General features: G+C 46.0%; 1 protein-coding gene across 1 annotated transcript in view; it reads left to right on the plus strand.

The window, feature by feature from the left end:
* The first annotated feature begins 14710 nt into the window (after nucleotides 1-14710).
* The window catches only part of GPC1 (glypican 1), a 239105-nt gene continuing 233481 nt past the window's right edge, over nucleotides 14711-20334 (plus strand). The window contains exon 1 of the mRNA XM_075716728.1: nucleotides 14711-14867. Within this exon, the coding sequence (XP_075572843.1) occupies nucleotides 14711-14867 (157 nt within the window). The remainder of the gene's footprint in view (nucleotides 14868-20334) is intronic.

A 20334-nucleotide genomic window follows, 5' to 3' on the forward strand; every position in this document is an offset into this window, starting at 1 on the left:
TTTTAATGGTTAAAAAAAAGGCAGCCTTGACAAGCATTTGGAAAGGTGTATCTTTGTTGTGGAAATAAATTCCATGATGTTTTGAAGTGCTCTGATACCATCTTGCCATTTAAAAAAAATAATAATAAAAATTAATTGTTCTGCCTTCAAAGCTGGGCTTGGTTAAAGTACAGCAAACAAGGCAGTGTTTGGGCCCTTGCTGAGGAGAGCAAGGTTAAACCAAAATGCGGAATAACTACCCAATGTGGATGCACTCTCCGTTTCATGCCCCAGCTGAAGCAGATGATTAATGCACCCAAACACACATACCTAAAGGCTATGGCAGAATGCATTGCAAAGGTTATAGGTGTAACCATTCTGGAATTCTTATTTTTGAGTGTCTCCCTTTGACCCTTTGAACAGTGTTGTTTTCACATTGTATTTTGCACGTAATGAGCCCAACAGGTACACTTAGTCTCTTAGTGCTGGGTAGGTTTGCAATCTTTGAGCCACAGCTGTAATCTTTTGCAACCCACCTCCGTCTTGCCAGTGTCCTTTCTCTGAAGGATGGTACGGAGTTCCAGTAATGCTCGTGCAAAGAGTTGCTCTGTAATTGCCATCATTCCCATGGTACGTTTTATTGGCAAACACCGAGTGTATCTGAGGCCTGCTCCCAATGCCAAGGGTTTTTTAAGATGTGCTGAGCACCTCTCTGTCTCGCTCAGTTCAGCTGGCGTTGACAGCTCCAAATACCTTGCAAGAGTAAGCACTTGGCATATAAGGCAAGTGAGACAATCAGCATTTTATGCATGTCAGGATGTGATCATGCTTGTTTTAATTCACTCTCCAATAGGCTTTCTTGCAGAAAAACAGCTCTTGCACTTTAATAAAGTCCATGCCTTCAACCAAAAGGCAGCAAGTGTAATTACAGGCTGTTTATGAGCAGGCTTTCACATGAGAGTTATCTTTTGCTTTAGCTATGTTTGTAACCTATTAAATTTTAGATGACTCAAGATTCTCTTTCTTCTTCATGTAAAAATGTGCACCATCAGTTTCATGCAGGTAATTGCATTATCTAAAAATATGGGTTCTTCACACATTTTAGAACAGAGAGGCACTCTTAATGCCAGGTTAGTGTCACAGCGTCTGTGTGTGCATACATTTACGTATGCGTGTGCATGTAATAGAAGTTTTATGACGGTTAGTGGACCACGCTGACCACAGCTTGAGTGTTACAGTATTTTGGAGGTAGTGCCCCACCATAACGATGGCAAATGGGCATTGCAGTCAGTCCGTTAGCGCAGCTTTCACGTGTTATCTGCTGATAAAATGTGAACGATGCAATGCTGATAGAGAAGAAGGGATGACTCTCTGAAGTGAAAACGCTGAGAGACATAACTATTTTACCCCAAATCACATAATCTGTCCCTACGACAAGTGTGTTGTGTCAGACAACACGAAAGTGTTACACTGACATCCCACACGCCATTTCTTTCCATGGAAGCATTAACATTATTAGCAATGGACCCCTGCGATCAGTGAAAAATGTATTGAGTTTAATTCTCCTTGGCACTGGAGAATCATTTGTATTGCCCCACCATGGCAAGTCTGTGCTAGCAGCCCTGGCTATGAGTAGAGAGCATTTTATTATTTATCATCTTTAAGCATGTTCTTCTCTGGAGAAGTGCTGCTTTTAATGATAGATTTTTGGTGATGTGAACGTCAAATACATCACAGTTTCTGGTATCTTTTTCATTTTATGGATGGCACAGCTTAAAACCAGGAACATCAAATAAAATAACTACTGCTGAGAGTGAATAAAAGTTGGCAGGTATGGCAGTTTAAAATAGCCCTATTTTCACCCTAAATATAGCCTGGTTTAATTGAAATCTCATGGTAGCTATGAGACAGCTGCTATATCAAAGACCAGTGACAGCCTGCTGAGGTTAAAAGAATACAGGCTGCCTATGTCTCTGCTGAGATAAAGTGGCATCACAGACAGCAGAGCAGCAGATAGATTGATGAAAAGTTAAGTTTTTAAAACACTGATTTGTAAAGCCCTTATGCAGTTTTATTTATAGTTTGTTTGTCTCTGTCCTTCTAATAAAATAGGTTTCTGCCTGAAACCAGAAGCATGATGCAGATCCTCAGTTGCTGTTAACTGCTTTAGCCCAGCTGGAAAGGAAGCCACAGATACAGTAACTCAGGTGTGCCCACTGTAGGAACAATAATGATAAAACTTCAGCTTTTTCCATGAGAGAGTTTCTTACAAATGGGTATTTCAGCTCCATGAGGTCAGCTTAAAACCAACAGTTTGCAAATGTCACATGGTTTAGGCGAGAACCCTCAGTACATTAAGGCACAATCCTATGTTGCATACGATAAACTAAGTGATCTAACATAGTGATGTTGTCAGTACCCCACTGTAACAGGACCATGTACAGAAAGACCAGAGATTTAATTCTAGGAGTGAGGAGTTGTCTCCATTGTCACAGGTGAAAAGTGGACATTTCTCATTATCGTGCTGCTTTCAATATTCTCTAATTAACAAGTCCTGCTTTTAATTTCCGTGCTTTCTGGTTATTATTATTTCTTCAGCCTCATACAGTCTAAATCCCAAACTCTCAGACTTATCCTGCCTGGTAGATATTGTCATTCTTTTTACTTTCTAGTACTTAATTAATATTTGCCATGTTCTTACTAAGGTAAGTCTGTACTTTCTCATTATATGAAATTAAAAGTAGATGAGCTTAGTTCCCAACTAAGAGAAGCTTTAGAAAGATACAGGGCACCTTCGTATCTGGATTTATTTTCCTTTGATTTTGATTCTCAGGAGGGCCCTTAGGACCTTCTATCAACCCTATCAATCAAATGAATTGATGAATCATTGAGTCAGAGCTATGGCTACAAGCAGTCCTGCATAGCAAGTTCTGAGGTGAATTCCTGACTTGCTTGATTATTGCACACAAACAAAACCTCTTCATGGCTGTGGGTCACTGCTGAGTGAATACAAAATAAGGCAAGTGAAAGCTCATCCACCTCAGCTTTTGTGCCTTCCCTTAGGAAATGTGAGTTCAGTTCCTTTTCTGAGCCTCATACTCCCTGGACCGACAGGATCAGGAGGAGCATTAGAAAGGCAAAGCAATCTGCCTGAACAGGAGAAAGAGCATCCTAACAGCAGCCCCTCTAGCTGAGCAAAGAATAAAAACAGCAGGCAGGGAAAGCAGGGAGATTCATGGAGTATGGGAGAAGAGAAAGACAATATACGGTGTTATTGGAGGGTTTGCACAGACATGCTAAGGAGTACCATCATGATGGATGAACTAAGTGTTCTCATGAACTTCCCTGGATATCTGTAACTTGTGTTCTTTGCTGGCATCATTGTATGTATGTCATACAAACAAATATCATTTTGGGAAGGGGAACCACACCAAAGACATTAAGATACCTCAGAGGGTTTTTTTATCCATTACTGCCCCAGATGTATTCCTAAGTATCACATCACACAAGCATAGTTCTCTCCTCTGGACTGCCATCAGAGCTGAGACTGTCCAGCCGTTCACAGGAGGCTCCTTGCACACTGCAGGACCCGACAAAGAAGTAGGAATCTGTCCTTGGCATCACCACCCCACGCGTGCAGGCTCCCTGGAGCTAAGCTGCTTGATCCCAGGAAACCAGTGTGCTGCTGCTGAGGCACCTAAGTGCACAAAGAGCCTCACTGGGAGTCACTGGAGTTCTTATTGCTGCAGTTTATGTAACTGTAACTTTAAATGTTTTCAGATAACCAGATTAGTAAATTGAGACTCTGTAAAGTGTACATGAGAATGGACCAGACCAAAAGGCTGCCTGCGACAATGGCCACTAGTGGATTTATAGGGAAGAGCATATAGCAGTGCTTCCACACTGACACCCTGTGAGCTTCCAGCAGTCTGTGCCTCAGGATCTCTCCAGCCAAGAATGTTATCTGTGCTTAATAGCTATGTAAAATTCCCACTGATGTTAAGGGGAGCTTGTCTGAGAAAAGGGATTCCAACCATCCTTACCAAGCTAACAAAGATAATTTTGCAGTTTTTCTCTGCATTTGTCTATCTCCAATTTTGCTTTTCATATACAAAAGCAGCAGTTAAAAGGATGACATCAAAACTTCCAAATCCATATGAACAGAATGCTTAATCAAAACCCATAAATGGAGAAAAAGAGGACTTGCTCTTGTGGGCTATGCTGCACCTCTTCAAGAGTGAAGAGTACATTTATTATGCTACTTTTTGGAGGGAAGGATTTTCAGCTCCTTCTCAATAGATAGTTTTGAACAGTTCATTTCACAAAACATTAGGAAGGAAAGATTTGGGGAAAATTGTATTTCTCTGCCTTAAAATTGAGTTATGGGCAGGGTGTTTGCCAGCTCATTTTTCTTGTTTTTGTGAAACAGACATTTGTGAGTTGTGAAAAATGAGCAATGGGAGGAGGGAGGAAATTGTCTAAGCCTACATAAGAAGGTTAGATAGTATACTGGTATAATTTATAAGGACTTACAGACACTGCTGTGCTTTGATACCCAAGAAGGCCATTGTGGACACACTGCATGGTGTTTTCACCTTGTGACCCATCAAGCCAATGGCAGCTATAGATGGGTCAACTTTTGTCTGCCTTGAGGACATGGGAGCAACAGCAGCCATTAAGTGAACAACTCCAAATTCTGATACTAGCTTTTGTAATTGAACTTGAGCTATCAGGCTGATGCTAGGAACATAGATGTTAGTGACACAGACTTGCTAATAGAGTCCATAGCATGTATGAGGACTTACAGGCTCACTGCAGGGTCATCAGCATGCTTATTCACATAGTGGAGGACTATAGGAGTGAAAATGGAGATCTTTTAGAATTATTTCCATAATGTAGGCTACATGGACTGGAATGGTTTGGGGTTAATTTTTTTGCCAAACTCTTCATGCAATTAACTAACTGAAATAACCCTGAAACATGGGGGACCTCTATGAGAAGGACATGCAAAAAGAGCCCTGAACTCTACTCTGACTTTCAAAGAAATGCATTACAGCATTGTCCCTGGAAAAAGAGTGAGTACTTATGGCTGTGAACTGGTTTTGCAGCAGTGTGGTGCTTAGCTGCCTACTGGGGTCAACCTGCAACAGGATTTCACAGTGGAAGGCAGGTTACAAATTCTTACAGGCAAGTACTTTATGAGCTTCTTAACAGAGGTGATGTGTGTGTTCGTATGTCAAGAGAGTCAGCAGAGAGCTTCCTGTTTCCGCCAGGCTGGAGCTAGGAAGGACAGGCAGTCAGAGATTGCAAATAGCTCTCTCCTCTGACGCTGGATCACTTTCTTTCTAAGCAGAGAACTCTATGGATACACTGGTATTCAGTAAAAGTCCCCACTCCGTTAAGCAAATGTATGCAGTTTCTAATAGTGTTTTTGAATATGCCCCAAAAGCAAATTCTTCTCACTGGTCAGTAAGCTTTGCAGGTGCCTTATACTTGGTTACCTTAGAGTTTATGAACATTGTTAACATAACAAAAATGAGAGCCAAGAAAGCACAGAAATGAAGCATTTTATTATGAAAATTTGGGAGGACAGCAAGGCTAAAATACAGTGCTTCATTATAGGAGCTAGTCTTTATTTTCTTGAATTCTGAAGACATGAGCTATGAAAGAATAATTTCTTATCAATTGCATGTTCCATTAGGAAACCGTTTTGTCTTTTTCAGTTTGAGCAGCTATACTCATGAAGGCACTCGGTGCCTAACTGCTTTGGTTTAATAACAAATTCTCATACTAAAGATATATGGTTTATATATATTGCATCAACAAATATTTGTTAGCTGCTGCTGCTGCACTGAAGGGAAGAGGGAACACAGCACATTAGGCCTCATGTTTTTGCAAATCCATTTCTAAATCCAACATTAACATTTTCAGGTTCCTTTATAAAGGAAAGGATGCTCTGTTTCATTTGGAATCTGAAAGATAGTCTCCATCAGACTGTAACTGTTTTCAGATACACCTAATATTGTGAAGAAACTAATAGAGTCCTCCTTAGGGTAAAAAAAAAAAAAAAAGACTGCTTTGTGGGTTAGCAGTCATTGAATGACTCAAAGCCAGAAAATCTGGCCCTGATTTCAGTCTCAAACCTGAATGTGTGTTAGAATCTGTTGAGAGTGAAAGCATCAGTCTAGAGAACACCGTGGAAGTAAATTTATTATATTGTAAGCTTTTTTTTTAACCTTTTCCTTTAGCTCTGACAGGGAAAAACTAGGAGACTGGGAAAAGGAAAAGAATAGTGTGGACAGAGCAGAACACAACAGCCACAAATAATCCAATATTTCATAATTTAATTTCACACTCACTAGACTGCAGAGGCATTGCAAACTATGGAGCAAATAATCTAAGGGTGTTGGCTTGGCAATGCTAACATCAGAGCTTAAAGAGGTCTGGCAGCTTTCTAAAAGTAAATGTGTGTCCTTCCTTCTCCCTCTCTTTCTCTACTCAATATAGATTAAAGTGACCTCTGGAGATAAACTCTACTGAACACCCCCAAGTAGTTCTGCAGTGTAGTTTTTATTTGTACAGTATGTGAAAGAAGAGTTCAGATTAAATTCCTGGCCTTTCAGAAAAGTTTGTCTGTTCCTTAAAAAAAGAAACAAAAAGAAAAAAGGCTATTTTATTTTAAAGCCGGAGCCTCTTTCATGGTCCCATGATCTCATGAGTTCTTTGGCTGGCCTGTGACCTTTCAACCTTGCACTACATGTTTCCTTTCTAAATTAGCCAGTGTTGAGACATCAATGGGGGAATATCAATGTTATTATAAAAGGCATCATTCTCTCCCAAAAATGTCAGTCTGAGTGAGTCATTGCACCTAACTGCTTAGCTTTTGTAAGGCAGCAAGGAATATTTGCAAGTGTGATCCAGGGTCCCCCAGTCCACCAACTTCTATTTAAAATGCTTTAAAAAGCAATGTCCCTGGCATCTGCTACAACAGAGGCAAAGGTATTAAGCTTTGCTCCTTTAGCCACAGAAGAAAAGTCCTGCCTAAGGCAAAACTATATATGTGACGTAAAAATAGATAGCTATTACAAACAATTTATTTTCATGGCTATGCTTGAAAGTAGCGCTGTAAAAACAAAGCAACGAACAAACAGAAAAACCTTAAGAAAGAACTAAGCATCCTGGTGAGTTCTATAATTTCTAACACTCAGTGTCTCTCTGTCTCCTTGTATTTGTGCTCTCTGGTTTCTAGCAGGTTGAGGAAATGAAATCAGATTAAGAACTCTACTTTTAATCTTAAGAAGATGGGTTTGCGTTGTCTGGCATCTTGAAAAATCGAACACTGAGTGTTTATGTGGTCCTGACCAAAGAAACGGCGCCCAGAGACAGCAACATTACATAAGGATGTTGGATTATAAGGGTGCTGAATCCTCAGCCAGGATAAACTGGTGTACCTTCAGTGGCATCACACTATCTTCTGAGGGCTTGGCCTTTGAGCACCTTTAAAGTTATGTAGCCATCGTGGATTCATACACCGTCTTTGTGTTGCAAAATGCATACATCTTAAAATGAAAAACACGCTGGACAAAATCCATTCCAGCTGTAACTCTACTCGTGTGTACAGTTACATCAGAAGTGAAGCTGGCACACATCAAAAAATGTGTGTCACCTAGTAATTATCTTACTAATAACGCAGAGGAAAAGGCATGGGAAGGACGCGTTTCCAAACTCAAAGTCAGGTTTTCTCCTGTGTGTGTGAAAGGCTGCTGAACATTTGCTGTTAGCTATCCTGCCAGCTAGCTGGTGTTTAACCCTAGTTTGCCTGCACCTCTGGCTGACACCCGCTCACCACTGGGTATTTTCTTCAGCACAAAGCCTGGAGTGCGAGAGCCTCTGCTCACGACTGAAGGCGTTCGGTGCTTTTCAGTACAATGTTGTCAGTGTTTCCTCATAGTCAATTTCTCTAGAAAAACAGGTTATGTTGTACCTAACTGGATGTGAGGGAAAAAATAAACACTTGAGCAGAACGTAAGATAATTGTATTAATTCATCTAAGTGCTTTAGTCTGTAGTGTTTAATGTAGCAACAGCTGAGGATAAAGTGTCAGCTGAGAAGTTCCATTAGCATTGCCAGATGCCTGTATTGCAACTCCACACTTCTTTCTCCATGGCTGTAAGTTTTTTTCACGCAGAAGTCTATGAGACGTCTGTCCCAGTTCCACGTGCCTTGGACCATTGCTCAGAAACGTGCTGCTGAGCCAGCATTCATAGGAACACTGTTCCTATGGGCATTTTTCTTAAGCCAATGCCCAGAGACTGATGTCAGTGAGAATGAGGGGAGATTTATACCTGAAAAATCCCATCCAAAATCAGTCAACTTCTGCATACAACCTCTTGAATGATAAGAGAAAGTTGTCCAATTGCGACTTTTGCAGGAAGTGGGAGAAATCTTCTACATATCACTGTAGTGGCACGCTGAAATGATACATTTCTAACCTAGCAATTTTGGAGCCAATTTTGAGCCATTTTATACTGTCAAGCTAAGCTCTGCTTATCAAACATAAAACAGATTCAGTGCTGTGTCCATATTCTTTGTTCACTGTCACATACGTTTTGGGGAGCTGGGAGTGGGAAAAGCTTCATTGAAAGTCAGGTCCAGAAAGGATGAAATGTACTTCCTGGGGCAGACCCAATTAGCAGCAGTTTCTCTAATGAGTTTATGGCATTTATTTATTTTTTGGCCTTTAAGACTTCTTTCTACTGGGAAATCTCTGACTCATATATAATACAAGTACAGTCCTGCAGGGTGGAGTCATTTGTAAGAGGTCATTAAAGCAATACATTCCTTTAAGTCACTGCTGTAAAATCGGGTTGTTCGATTCAAAATATAGCACAGAGTGGCAATTACCTGCATTGGCCAGATTCTCTGTCTGAAATTATTTAGTTGTTCATAATTCCCCTCTGCAGAGTACTAGCTACACACGGGGGAATTAGGCATTGCATTTAAAGGGAACTGCTCTGTTCCACCAAAGGGTTGAACAGCAGGTTGGCCGAGCCTTGGTGTACGCTGCTACGCTTGTCCTCAGTGCAGCCCCCGCTTCCTCTTTTCCTCAGCAGCCAGAATTGTGATCGTCCTTGCCCTGGGACAAATCTGGCTCCCTCAAGACCTGGGAAGGATACATCTATTGAACGATAATCTTGATTAATTAATCTGGACGCACAAATCCCAACAAGTCTTAGCATTTCTGTAAGGCAAATGGCTTCTTACGAAGTCAATTGAGATCAAGCTGGATTTGTCAGTTGTACATAGATGGCCCAGCCATTCAAAGGGACTGATCTGATATTTTTGGTGACCAAAACAACCAGACACATGTTTGCTGTGCGTGTCAGAAAAGCTCCATGGGGGAACGTATGCAGAGGGGAGGAGGAGCTGCCAGATTTCTAATGAGGGAAGATCCAGTGAAGAAGTAAGCAGCTGTAGATAGCAAGGTGTAATCTAGTAAATCCTCTGAATAACTTAATTGGATTTGATTCAGCAAAACACACGTCCAGCTTCTGCTGAACGCCAGCAAATGTTGGGGGGGGCAGGGAGCAGGGGGAGAGCTTTCATGAATTCTGTACAAGACAGATATAGCAGAGATTAAAAGAAACCAGCAGAAAAGGTACTGAGATACGCTTACTTTGGTGAAGATTTTTAATCTAAAGGTGCCAGATTTTCTGATGTTTCCACAGAATCAAAAGTGGCAGAAAAACTGGCTAAGGGAAAGGTGCCGAGGGTTTCATTGAATGACATTGGTGAGAGGGAGAAAGTTGTAGCCCACTTAGGTTTTGCCCAGCTCCTTTCCCTCCCCACTGCCCATTCTGTGCGAGCTCTGTACTTGATGCAGAGTGAAAAAGGTAGAACCACCACTGAATTCAAGTGGGAATGCTCCATTCTTTTTATGTGGCATACAGTGCAATTTGATAAGGTTATCTGGATTTTTTGCTGCTCTGGTTTTGCTGTCAGACTCCAGGTTGCCGTAACTCAGCATAGGTCCGTTTTGGAACCAGCTGGAGGTCTGGTGGGTGTAATTGCATTGCTGCCTGTACAATTCTTGATTTGCATCAATATGAAAAAGAGAGGCATGTCCACTGCATTGCTAAACTTTCAGACAGCACCAGAGAAACAAGACATCCCTGTGAAAGTCGAGGTTGTACAAAGCCTCTGTTCACTTCTTTTTTTTTTTAAAAGGGTAGCTCTCCCCACCTGTGCCAGATGATTTGGCTCTTCTTCATCATTCTTGCTTCTTCATAATGCTTGGATCAGCTTTTCAGTGGGCAGTGCTTTTTGTCAGGACTGTCGAGAGGTGATCTCCACAGCAGGATGGATTTTCTGTCTTCCTCTGACTATCTTGCTGGCTGGCTGTGTGCTTTCCTCCTCCTCTGCATTTTGTCTACTCATCTTGTGTTTTACCGTGCTTTTTCTTATCTTCCCCAGTTCTAGCTTTTTCTGCCCGTTGTTGGACAATCTTTTGTTCATTTTGCCAAGCTCCGTTCTTTTAACTGAGAATTTTCAGAAAGAGGATCTGGTCATCAAATACGCACAGAAGACATCAAATTTATAATGCATGCTAAAAATACGTTTTCATCATGACACTTTGAAGATGTTTATTTCAAATTGCTTAAAATGTACCTAGCCCAAATCCTGGGTGTGCATACAAACTTTATCAGTGAAACGAATAGAAGTGCCTCATAATTTAAGATTTGTTTGCTCAGGATTGGATCCTGTATAGACTTGCAGATAGTTTCTCTGTTGAAGAGCTTGTATCAGCTTGGGTTTACTTTTAATTTGCCTACCCATAAGCTTCTCATTATGATAGTATGTGAGCATCTCACAGGCAGGTGGTCAGATAAGAAGTGCTCTTATCCCTATTTAGGAGGTAAGTGACCTGATGATGGTCACTTAATCAGAGAGGTTTGTGGCAGAGTTTGTGCTTCCAGTTCCAGCTCCTGAAAAGGGGTTGGGAGCTTGCAGTATGGTCTATGCTGGCAGTTGGTAGCCTAGTGTTTCACCAGGGGAATAGCAGAGTGCATGTGAATAAGCAGAGCACGTGCTGCGGTCTCTCAGGATTTTATCAGGAATGACACTACTTTAGTCCCTGCCGCAGGCACTGTTGTCACCCAGCTTGGGGAAGTGAGATGTATATGAAGAAGGGAAATACTTCTGTCTGTGAAATGATCTATAGCTCAGGGGATGGTTCACAAGGCCAAAAACCAAGGGTTTCAGTTCTAGTTCTTTCCCTGTCAGCAGTTAATATTTCAGTGCGCTTTCAGCAGCTGTATGATTCCAGAGGGCTTCGTGCTGCAAGCTTGGGGTACAGCCATAGCTCACAGAGAGCTTCCCCAGGGTTACTTCAGGCAGAGCTGGAAGCAAGCCCTCGATATACAACAGCAGCAAGTATCCAACCCCAGACTTGGAGATGGAAAAATTAGGTACTACTTTGGTCCCCTGTGTCATCCCGAGTCACTCCATAGCAGCCAGACCAGATAAGAGGTCTATGACTGCCGTTCTTCTCTGTCAAGTACTTTGTCTGTTTGAAGTTTGCATTCCTGGATTCGTTCCCCTCAACAGACCCAAGTGAGAGCATTGTTAACTGCGTGTCTGTAAGTATTTGATTTTCTCTCTACTACCAGGAGGAAGAACCAAGATCCTGGTGTTCCTGTAGTCCTGGCAATATATATTCTTGTATGGATTCCTCTGGTGCTTGTTTTCTGCTGTTATTGTAGTTGGATTAATTAGATGAGATCTCTGACATAGGTCTCCAAGTGGTATGTTCAAAACCAGGGGTGGGGAAAGGGTTATGGCTATAAAATTAGAATAAATAGCCAGGAGTAAGGGCCAAAATAACCTTGTGCCACATAACATACTTGGTAACCCGTTATGTGTGCAGTACTCTTGCATTTACAAAAGAGATCCTTTTTAAAAACAAGGTTGGTCAGACTTTACATCATCCATAGTAATTTGTTTCCCCACGTATTTCCAGAAACAAGACCCATTTCCGTGCTCCAGAAAGCCCACAAAGTGGGCTCTGAGCTGAGGTGTAGCACGTTTTGGGGAATCTGCAAGCCTTGGGTTTCTAACTTCTGCATCACTGAGAGATGCAGCAAGAGACCAAAAAGCACAATGTCGTGTGTAAAAGAATTAAGATTTGGGGTGTATGGGGTGTATCTGACTCACAGTTTTTAACTTTTGGTGACAATGATGTGTCTTAGCCACGATCTTCATTACAAAATTCTCCCTGTCTTTGCAGTTAGATCCTCTTACTCTTCTCTGTCGTATCTCATAGATGAATTAGGAAGATTTCACTGGAAATCATCAGGTGATTTCATAGTGTCGTGGTTTAGCCCCAGCCAGCAACTAAGCACCACGCAGCCGCTTGCTCACTCCCCCTACCCCGATGGGATGGGGGAGAGAATTGGAGGAGTAAGAGTGAGAAACACTCCTGGGATGAGATAAGAACAGTTTAATAATTGAAATAAAGTAACAATATAATAATGATAATAATAATATACAAAGCAAGTGATGCACAATGCAATTGCTCACCACCTGCCAACTGATTCCCAGACAGTTCCCGAGCAGCGATTGCTGCTCCCCGGCCAACCCCCCCAGTTTATATACTGAGCATGACGCCATTATGGTATGGAATAGCCCTTTGGGCAGTTTGGATCAACTATGCTGGCTGTGCCCCCTCCCAGTTTCTTGTGCGCCTGGCAGAGCATGGGAAGCTGAAAAGTCCTTGACTAGGGTAAGCAGTACTTAGCAACAACTAAAACATCAGCGTGTTGTCAAAATTATTCTCATACTAAATCTAAAACACGGCAGGCACTATGCCCGCTACTAGGAAGAAAATTAACTCTGTCCCAGCCGAAACCAGGACACATAGGAAAGCGACAACTTTTCTCTTCCCTACTGCCATCCTTCCCCTCCCTGGGGCTATTACTTTGCTGTCACTTACTTCTTACTCATTCCTCAGGAGAACAAGCAGTTCCAAAGCAGCAAAATGAACGACCCAACTTTCCCACATATTTTTGCATGTCTGAGTGACTAGTCCAAAAGGTTCAATCTCTGATAAATTTTGCTTTTTCTGGGGGGACCGTGGTGGTGGTGGGGCTTCTATGTGGGGCCTCTGATGTCTAGTGAGGTGTAAGCTCTCACAAGTGCTTCAGCTGAGGCACGGGCAGATTCCCTCTCCTTCTTCCATAGAAAACAACTGCTCCCAGAAGACTCAGAGGAGTGATCTTTGGGTCTTCTATCCATTGTGAAACGTGTTAGATACTGGCCAAAAGCCCGAGAGCTCATTTGGGGGGAGACACACGGGCATTACCTTGACACGCAGGTGATCACAGATGCCTCAGTTCTGGGGGAAGCAGTCGAAAACACAGCTGGCAGAGCTGCAGAGCACCCGCTTCAGGAGCTGGCAGGCTGCTGTAGGAACTAAACTCCGAAGTGGAGAATCTGCAGTTGAAAACCACCTCTCCTCCCACATCTGCTCCAAGAGGGGCACTTTCAGCCTCCCCAGGAGCTTGCTGGGACTCCCAGGCTCTCAATTAAGATGCTTTCTACTCACCGGTCTGGCAAAGTGTTTTGTAAGTTAAGTCTTCTATGTGGTTGCTTTCCCACGGAATTCGGGGAAACTCGGGGTCTTCAGGCTAAGCGCCTGGACCACGACGCAGACAAAGCCGGCTTTGAGGCCCGTTTTCACCGCGTCCTTCCCGAAGGACGGCGTGCGACCCCCCGAGCGCCCCAGCTGCCGGGGGCTCCACGCCCGCTTCGAAGCCTGCCCGGGAAGGGGCCGTCCGCGCCGCCGCCGCCGCCGCCGCCGGGACCTCCCGTCGCAGAGGCGGGCTGGCGATGCTCCTCGCCCCCAGGCGGCTCCCGGGGCCGGGCCGGAGCTCCCCGCCCGGGCCGCCCCGCGGGGAAGCCCCGCACTGCTGCCGCCCGCCCCTCGGCTGCGGCCGGGCCGGGCCGGCGGCGCTCGGCGCTGCGCGGCGCCCGCGGCGGGGGCGCGGGGCGGCGGCGGGGGCGGAGCCGGGGCCCGGGGCGGGGGGCTGCGCCCTGCGCGGGATTGGCGCCGGGCGGCGTGATGCCACGTCCGGCGGGGGAAGCCCTGCCTCGCTCGGGAGCCTCCCCCGCCGCCCGGCTCGGCGCGCAGGTGGAGCGGTGCCGGCGCACGCACGGAGCGGCCCGCCGAGCCCAGCCCGGCCGCGCCGCGGGAGCAGCCCCGCTCCCCGCCCCGCTCCGCGCCCCGTTCCGCCCGGCCCGGCGGCGCCGCAGCCGGCAGCATCGCGGCGGGACCGCCCGGGGATGCAGCCGCGCTAAGAACAAAAGCCCTCTACGCGGTCACGCTCCGGGGCTTTAAAGCGGCCCGGCCCGGCCGAACTTGGATCGCTGCCCCCCCCCCCCCCCCTCCTCCGCCGAGCCGCCGCGGCGGCGTCCGGATCGAACTCGCCGGCGCCTTCCCCGCACGCCGCGGGCAGCGGCAGCGCCTTGAGACGCGGGGTTCCCCCGCCTGCCGCCCTCGCCCCGCTGCGCGCCATCCCGCCGGGGCTGCCCGGGGAGCGGGGGGGGGGGCCGCGCCCCGGACCCCGCGCCGCCCGGCACCGCACCGCGCCGCGCCGGGGACCCCGGCCGCCTCCCCGCTGCGGGACCTTGGCTTTGCCCTTCGCACGGCAGGTGGCGGGGCCAGCGGAGAAGGATGCGTTTCTTCCCGTGGGGATTTTGGCTGCTGTGTGTCGCCTCCGCCCCGGCTCGCGGTGACAGCGGCAGCAAGGCGAGGAGCTGCGCCGAGGTCCGGCAGCTGTATGGGGCCAAGGGCTTCAGCCTCAGCGGCGTGCCCCAGGCCGAGATCTCCGGTGAGTCCCGCGGAGCGCGGCGGGGAGGCGGCCGAAAGTGCGGTCCCCCCCGGGCCGGGGCAGCCGGCGGGGCCGCTGCGCGCTGGGGGCTCCCCGGGCTGGGCTCGGGGCCGCCGCGGGGCGGGGGCTGCGCCCGCCCCCCCGCCGCCGGAGTTGGTCTCGGGTCGTGGGCGGCGAAAAGTCGGAGCCGGGAGACTCCCCCCGAGGGCCGGGCACCCCCTCTCCCCTCGCAGCACCCCTCGTAGCCACGGCCCGGGCTGGAAGGGGTCCCGCTCCACCGGCGGCGATGCGGCCGCGGCTGTGAGGGAGGGGGTGATCGCGCCCAGTGCTCGGTGGTGGTTCTCTCTTTCTTGTTTTCATTGTCTCGTTTCTTCTGTTTTGAGCGCAAACCTGAAACGGTTTCAGGGTTTGGGTTCAGAAATCGGGATAATCGGACTGTAATGGGTTTTGGTGTCGAAGCTGGAAAATGCCACAAGGTTATGAGAGAGAAGAATTGATTTTTCTTAATCTTCTTTTGGATGGGAAACAAGCCTCTAAACGGCATTTGTCAGTTGTTACAAATGAAGCAGGAGTAAAATGACCCTGTGTCAAGCAGGTAAAGCGCAGAGGAAACCTGAGCAACCTACATGCGAGTGTGTCCTCTTCCCTTCATTCTGGTTTTGGACAAATCTTGGTTGATTTCCTCCTCTTTGCAGAAAATCACTGAAATCCCAAAGAATATTCAAGGTCTGGTTTATGTTCGTTGGGTTTTTTTGGGTGTGTTTTGGGGTTTTTTTTCCCCCTCTTTTCCTGAAAGCTTGGTAGAAATATGCTGAGGTGTTGTATTTTTTTTTTAATTGTCATTAAGTTTTGATACACCAACTTGTGACCCATATCTGAGAGCTTTCTCCTCACTTGTGGGAGCTTCCTCCTTCAGACAAAGCATAAAACATGCAGGCGTACGTGCCAAAGCCAACCTACAGGGACATCCCAGTAAAATTGCAGTTTGTAGTTCACATCTAAGCTACAGAAAGCCTTATGTTGAATATTTCATTGTGTAGTTTTCCAGGGAAACTAATTCGTTATTTGACCCAAGAATAGAAAGGGCTGAACCATATAAATGTCTCATAAATGTGAACAAATTAATACTTTCTTTGTCAAGTTGCAACCAAGAGTAAATTTCCAAAATAAAATGAGTGATCCTTGAAGTTAAATAGTGGGGAATTTCAAAATCATTTGAACATTGCTATTAATAGAGCAGTAATTCAGTTGAGCAAGAAAGTGGCTTTTTAAAAATTTGCATCTGGTTATTACACATGTGAATACGTTAGCAGTCATGTTTCAAGTGGAAAGTTCTTGGAAGACTGAATACTTACAAATACTCATGGAGATGGCTACAGCATTGTATGCAGGGGTAGTACTACAAGGGCAGTCATTCAGGATCACGTGAACTGCGGTTACAAGTATCACGTATCACAGGTTAGCAGTGAGTAGAGCGTCTTGTGCCTACAAATCGTTGAGGTTCAAAAAGTGACAGAGGACACAAAGATTTCTAGCAACTAGGAGTTTTGTTGCCTACTGTTTGTTGCTACGAGTGTGTACGCTGGCAGTCTTAACCAGCAGTAGTTAAAATTGTAGTATCAAACTGAGCATCTCTGGCTGTTACTGTAAACAGGGAAACTCTGTAGATAAATGCTATAAAAACTTGAGGAATACCGCATGGAAAGTAATATGAAGAAGTGCTTGGGGGAAGAAGGTCCCACACATAAACCTGCTGCTGATATTATTAGCCTGGTATTTAAAACAGCTAACGGACTTAATGATTTTCATTTGTAATTATCATGTGTATCTTCTGACTGACATATTCAGGACTGCCCATTTCTATTGCTGTAGTATATACCCAGTAAACTTAAACATTGAGGTACGTTAACACTAACCTCAGAAATGTTCCTAATAAAGTATAGCGTTGTGTACTGTGTATGCTTTTTAGCAGTTGTGCAGGTTAGTGCAGAAGCTCATGCCAGTTTTGTTGTCTCCAAAAGGAAGAATCTTGAGACCCTCCTGCAGTATCCCCACATGTAATAAGTACAGGATCGTGTAGTTCATAATTCCATGTTTTGTGGAAATATTCAATCATCGCTTGAGGCTGATTTCAACAGCTTTAATTCAGCTTGCTGACCATGGGAGTTGTAATTGGTATGTAGGGGGTCTTGTCAGGTTACACCTGATTGACGCCTGTAAATGCCTACACATCAACAAACAACAATAAAAATGTTTCTTTAACTACATTAGCAACAAAAGGAGGGCTAAGGAGAATCTCCATCCTTTATTGCTTGTGGGGGGAAACATAGTGACAAAGGATAAGGAAAAGGCTGAGGTACTTAATGCCTTCTTTGCCTCCGTCTTTAATAGTCAGACCGGTTGTTCTTGGGGTACCCAGCCCCCTGAGCTGGAAGACAGGGATGGGGAGCAGAATGAAGCCCCCATAATCCAAGGGGAAATGGTTAGTGACCTGCTACGCCACTTAGACGCACACAAGTCTATGGGGCCAGGTGGGATCCTCCCAGGGGCACCGAGGGAGCTGGTGAAAGTGCTCACCAAGTCACTTTCAATCCTTTATCAGGAGCCCTGGCTAACCAGGGAGGTCCCAGCTGACTGGAGGTTAGCAAATGTGACACCCATCTACAAGAAGGGCTGGAAGGAAGACCCAGGGAACTACAGGCCTGTCAGTCTGACCTCAGTGCCAGGCAAGGGTATGGAGCAGACCATCTTGAGTGCCATCACGTGGCACATACAGGACATCCAGGTGATTGGGCCCAGTCAGCATGGGTTTATGAAAGGCTGGTCATGCTTGACTAACCTCATCTCCTTCTGTGACAAGGTGAACTGCTTAGTGGATGAGGGAAGGGCTGTGGATGTTGTCTACCTGGACTTTAGTCTTTAGTCTTAGCCTTTGATACCATTTCCCACAGCATTCTCCTGGAGAAACTGGCTGTTCATGGCTTGGATGGACGTACTCTTTGCTGGGTAAAAAACTGGCTGGATGGCCAGGCCCAAAGAGTTGGGGTGAATGGAGTTAAATCCAGTTGGCAGCCGGTCACAAGTGGTGTTCCCCAGGGCTCAGTATTGGGGCGAGTTCTGTTTAATACCTTTATCAATGATCTGGATGAGGGGTTGAGTGCACCCTCGGTAAGTTTGGAGATGACACTGAGTTGGGTGGGAGTGTTTACCTGCTGGAGAGTAGGAAGGCTCTACAGAGGGATCTGGACAGGCTGGATCGATGGGCTGAGGCCAGTTGTATGAGGTTCAACAAGGCCAAGTGCCGGGTCCTGCACATGAGTCACAACAACCCCATGCAACGCTACAGGCTTGGGGAAGAGTGGCTGGAAAGCTGCCTGGCCAAAAAGGACCTGGGGGTGTTGGTTGACAGCTGGCTGAACATGAGGCAGCAGTGTGCCCAGGTGGCCAAGAAGGCCAACAGCATCCTGGCTTGTATCAGGAATAGTGTGGCCAGCAGGAGCAGGGAGGTGATTGTCCCCCTGTGCTCAGCACTGGTGAGGCCGCACCTGGAATACTGTGTCCAGTTTTGGGCCCCTCAATACAAGGAAGACATTGAGGTGCTGGAGCATGTTCAGAGAAGGGCAACGAAGCTGGTGAAGTGTCTGGAGCACAGGTCTTGTGAGGAGTGGCTGAGGGAACTGGGGTTGTTTAGCCTGGAGAAGAGGAGGCTGAGGGGAGACCTTATCGCTCTCTACAACTACCTGAAAGGAGGCTGTAGTGAGGTGGGTGTTGGTCTCCTCTCCCAAGTAGTTAGCAATAGGACAAGAGGAAATGGGCTCAAGTTGCACCAGGGGAGGTTTAGATTGGATATTAGGAAATATTTCTTTACGGAAGGGGTTGTCAAGCATTGGAACAGGCTGCCCAGAGAGGTGGTTGAGTGCCCATCCCTGGAGGTATTTAACAGATGTGTAGATGTGGTGCTTAGGGACATGGTTTAGTGGTGGGCTTGGCAGTGCTAGGTTACTGGTTGGACTTGATAATCTTAAAGGTCTTTCCTAACCTAAATGATTTTATGATTCTATGACAACTTTTGGCTAAGTTAAAAAATGCTGATTCAGTGGTGGCTCCAGTTGGACCTGTGCTGACGTTTCCTGATGGTGGCCTTCTCCATGTTGTCAGTGAAGTTCAAGAGCTACACCAAGAACCACGTTTTTGTCTTATTTCCAAGGCCTCCAGAGGCAAAAGCCCTTTACTTTCTCCCTCTCCAAGGGGATCTTGCAGTTCCTTCTCTTTCCATTGCTTGCCCTGAAGCAAAGTTTTCTACTCATTTCTTAGCCCCATGGCCTTGTCCCTGAAGTGGTGCTGCCATGCTAGGCTGACCTTGCTCCTGTCTGCTTTGAACTGGCTCCAGGCACTGCTTGGTGTGTGTTGCCGGCACCAGGAGCCAAACCACACACTGCTTGCACCCCCAGAATATGACTTCAAAAGGAGTTTAGTAAGCTCCCATGATGCAGGCTCTGATTCAGGCTGAGATGGCTGTGTTTATGTTGGTTTTAGAACACTTACTGTACACTTTACACCTTCTAATCTCTATTCTTTGTTATGATTTAAGAGGGTTATGAGTAATCTAAAGTCTCCACAGCTCAGCAGAAGGTAGTCCCTGCTTATGACTGTACAGATCAGTTAGAGAAGCAGTCGCACAGTTATTAGCTGGCTAATAGATAAGCACCTGATTCAGGGATAGGCTCTTGGCTTACCAGATTTCTCATGAAACACCTAGAGAGGGGTTCCTGGTTTTTTGCTAATGTTGTACAATGCCTTTAACATGTCTAAGCACTTTAAGGGTGTCAGGTACTGTTATTAAGTGTGTTGAGGGAATACACAAGGTGTTATATCTCACTACTTTAAAGTCAATGGCAAAACTCCCAAACATGAAAGAAGCGTCGGCTCATATTAGTAATCCTGACAGACAGACGTGCACCCAGAGTCTCTGGTGAAGATCTGCCTAGAAGAAGGGTTCTAACGCTGGGGAAAATGCCTCCTGCCATCAGGTTTGGGAAAGTTACAACACTTGCTTCCATAAGATGTGCTAACTTGAGCAAAGTTTTACTGTGTGTTGGAGAGTGTTCCCGCTCACCGGCTGGACGACCTGCACCCCTTTTCTGTGATTGCTACAAAATACAGGCAAACAGTTTGAGAGCGTCCAGTTCTTCTGTTTCCTCTCGAGTCTTCTGGAGGTAGCAAGACGTAGTTCCTACTTTCTCACATTCTTGCTACCCAGACACGATCACCCCATCATGGGTCCCCTATTCTGGTGACTGGGGGAGAGAGGTGCCCTGCACTAGGCGTACTTCTTAGTGCCTGCACTAAGCACTGGTTGTCTTGGGCTCACAGCGTGGTTTGTGACAAAGGAGAGTGAGCCTACAGCAGAAAATATTGCGCTTTTTTGGGGATAGCCAGCTTTCTCTGCTGACTTGGAGTGGTTTAG

Source organism: Pelecanus crispus, chromosome 9 (assembly GCF_030463565.1).
Source record: "Pelecanus crispus isolate bPelCri1 chromosome 9, bPelCri1.pri, whole genome shotgun sequence".
NCBI lineage: Eukaryota > Metazoa > Chordata > Aves > Pelecaniformes > Pelecanidae > Pelecanus > Pelecanus crispus.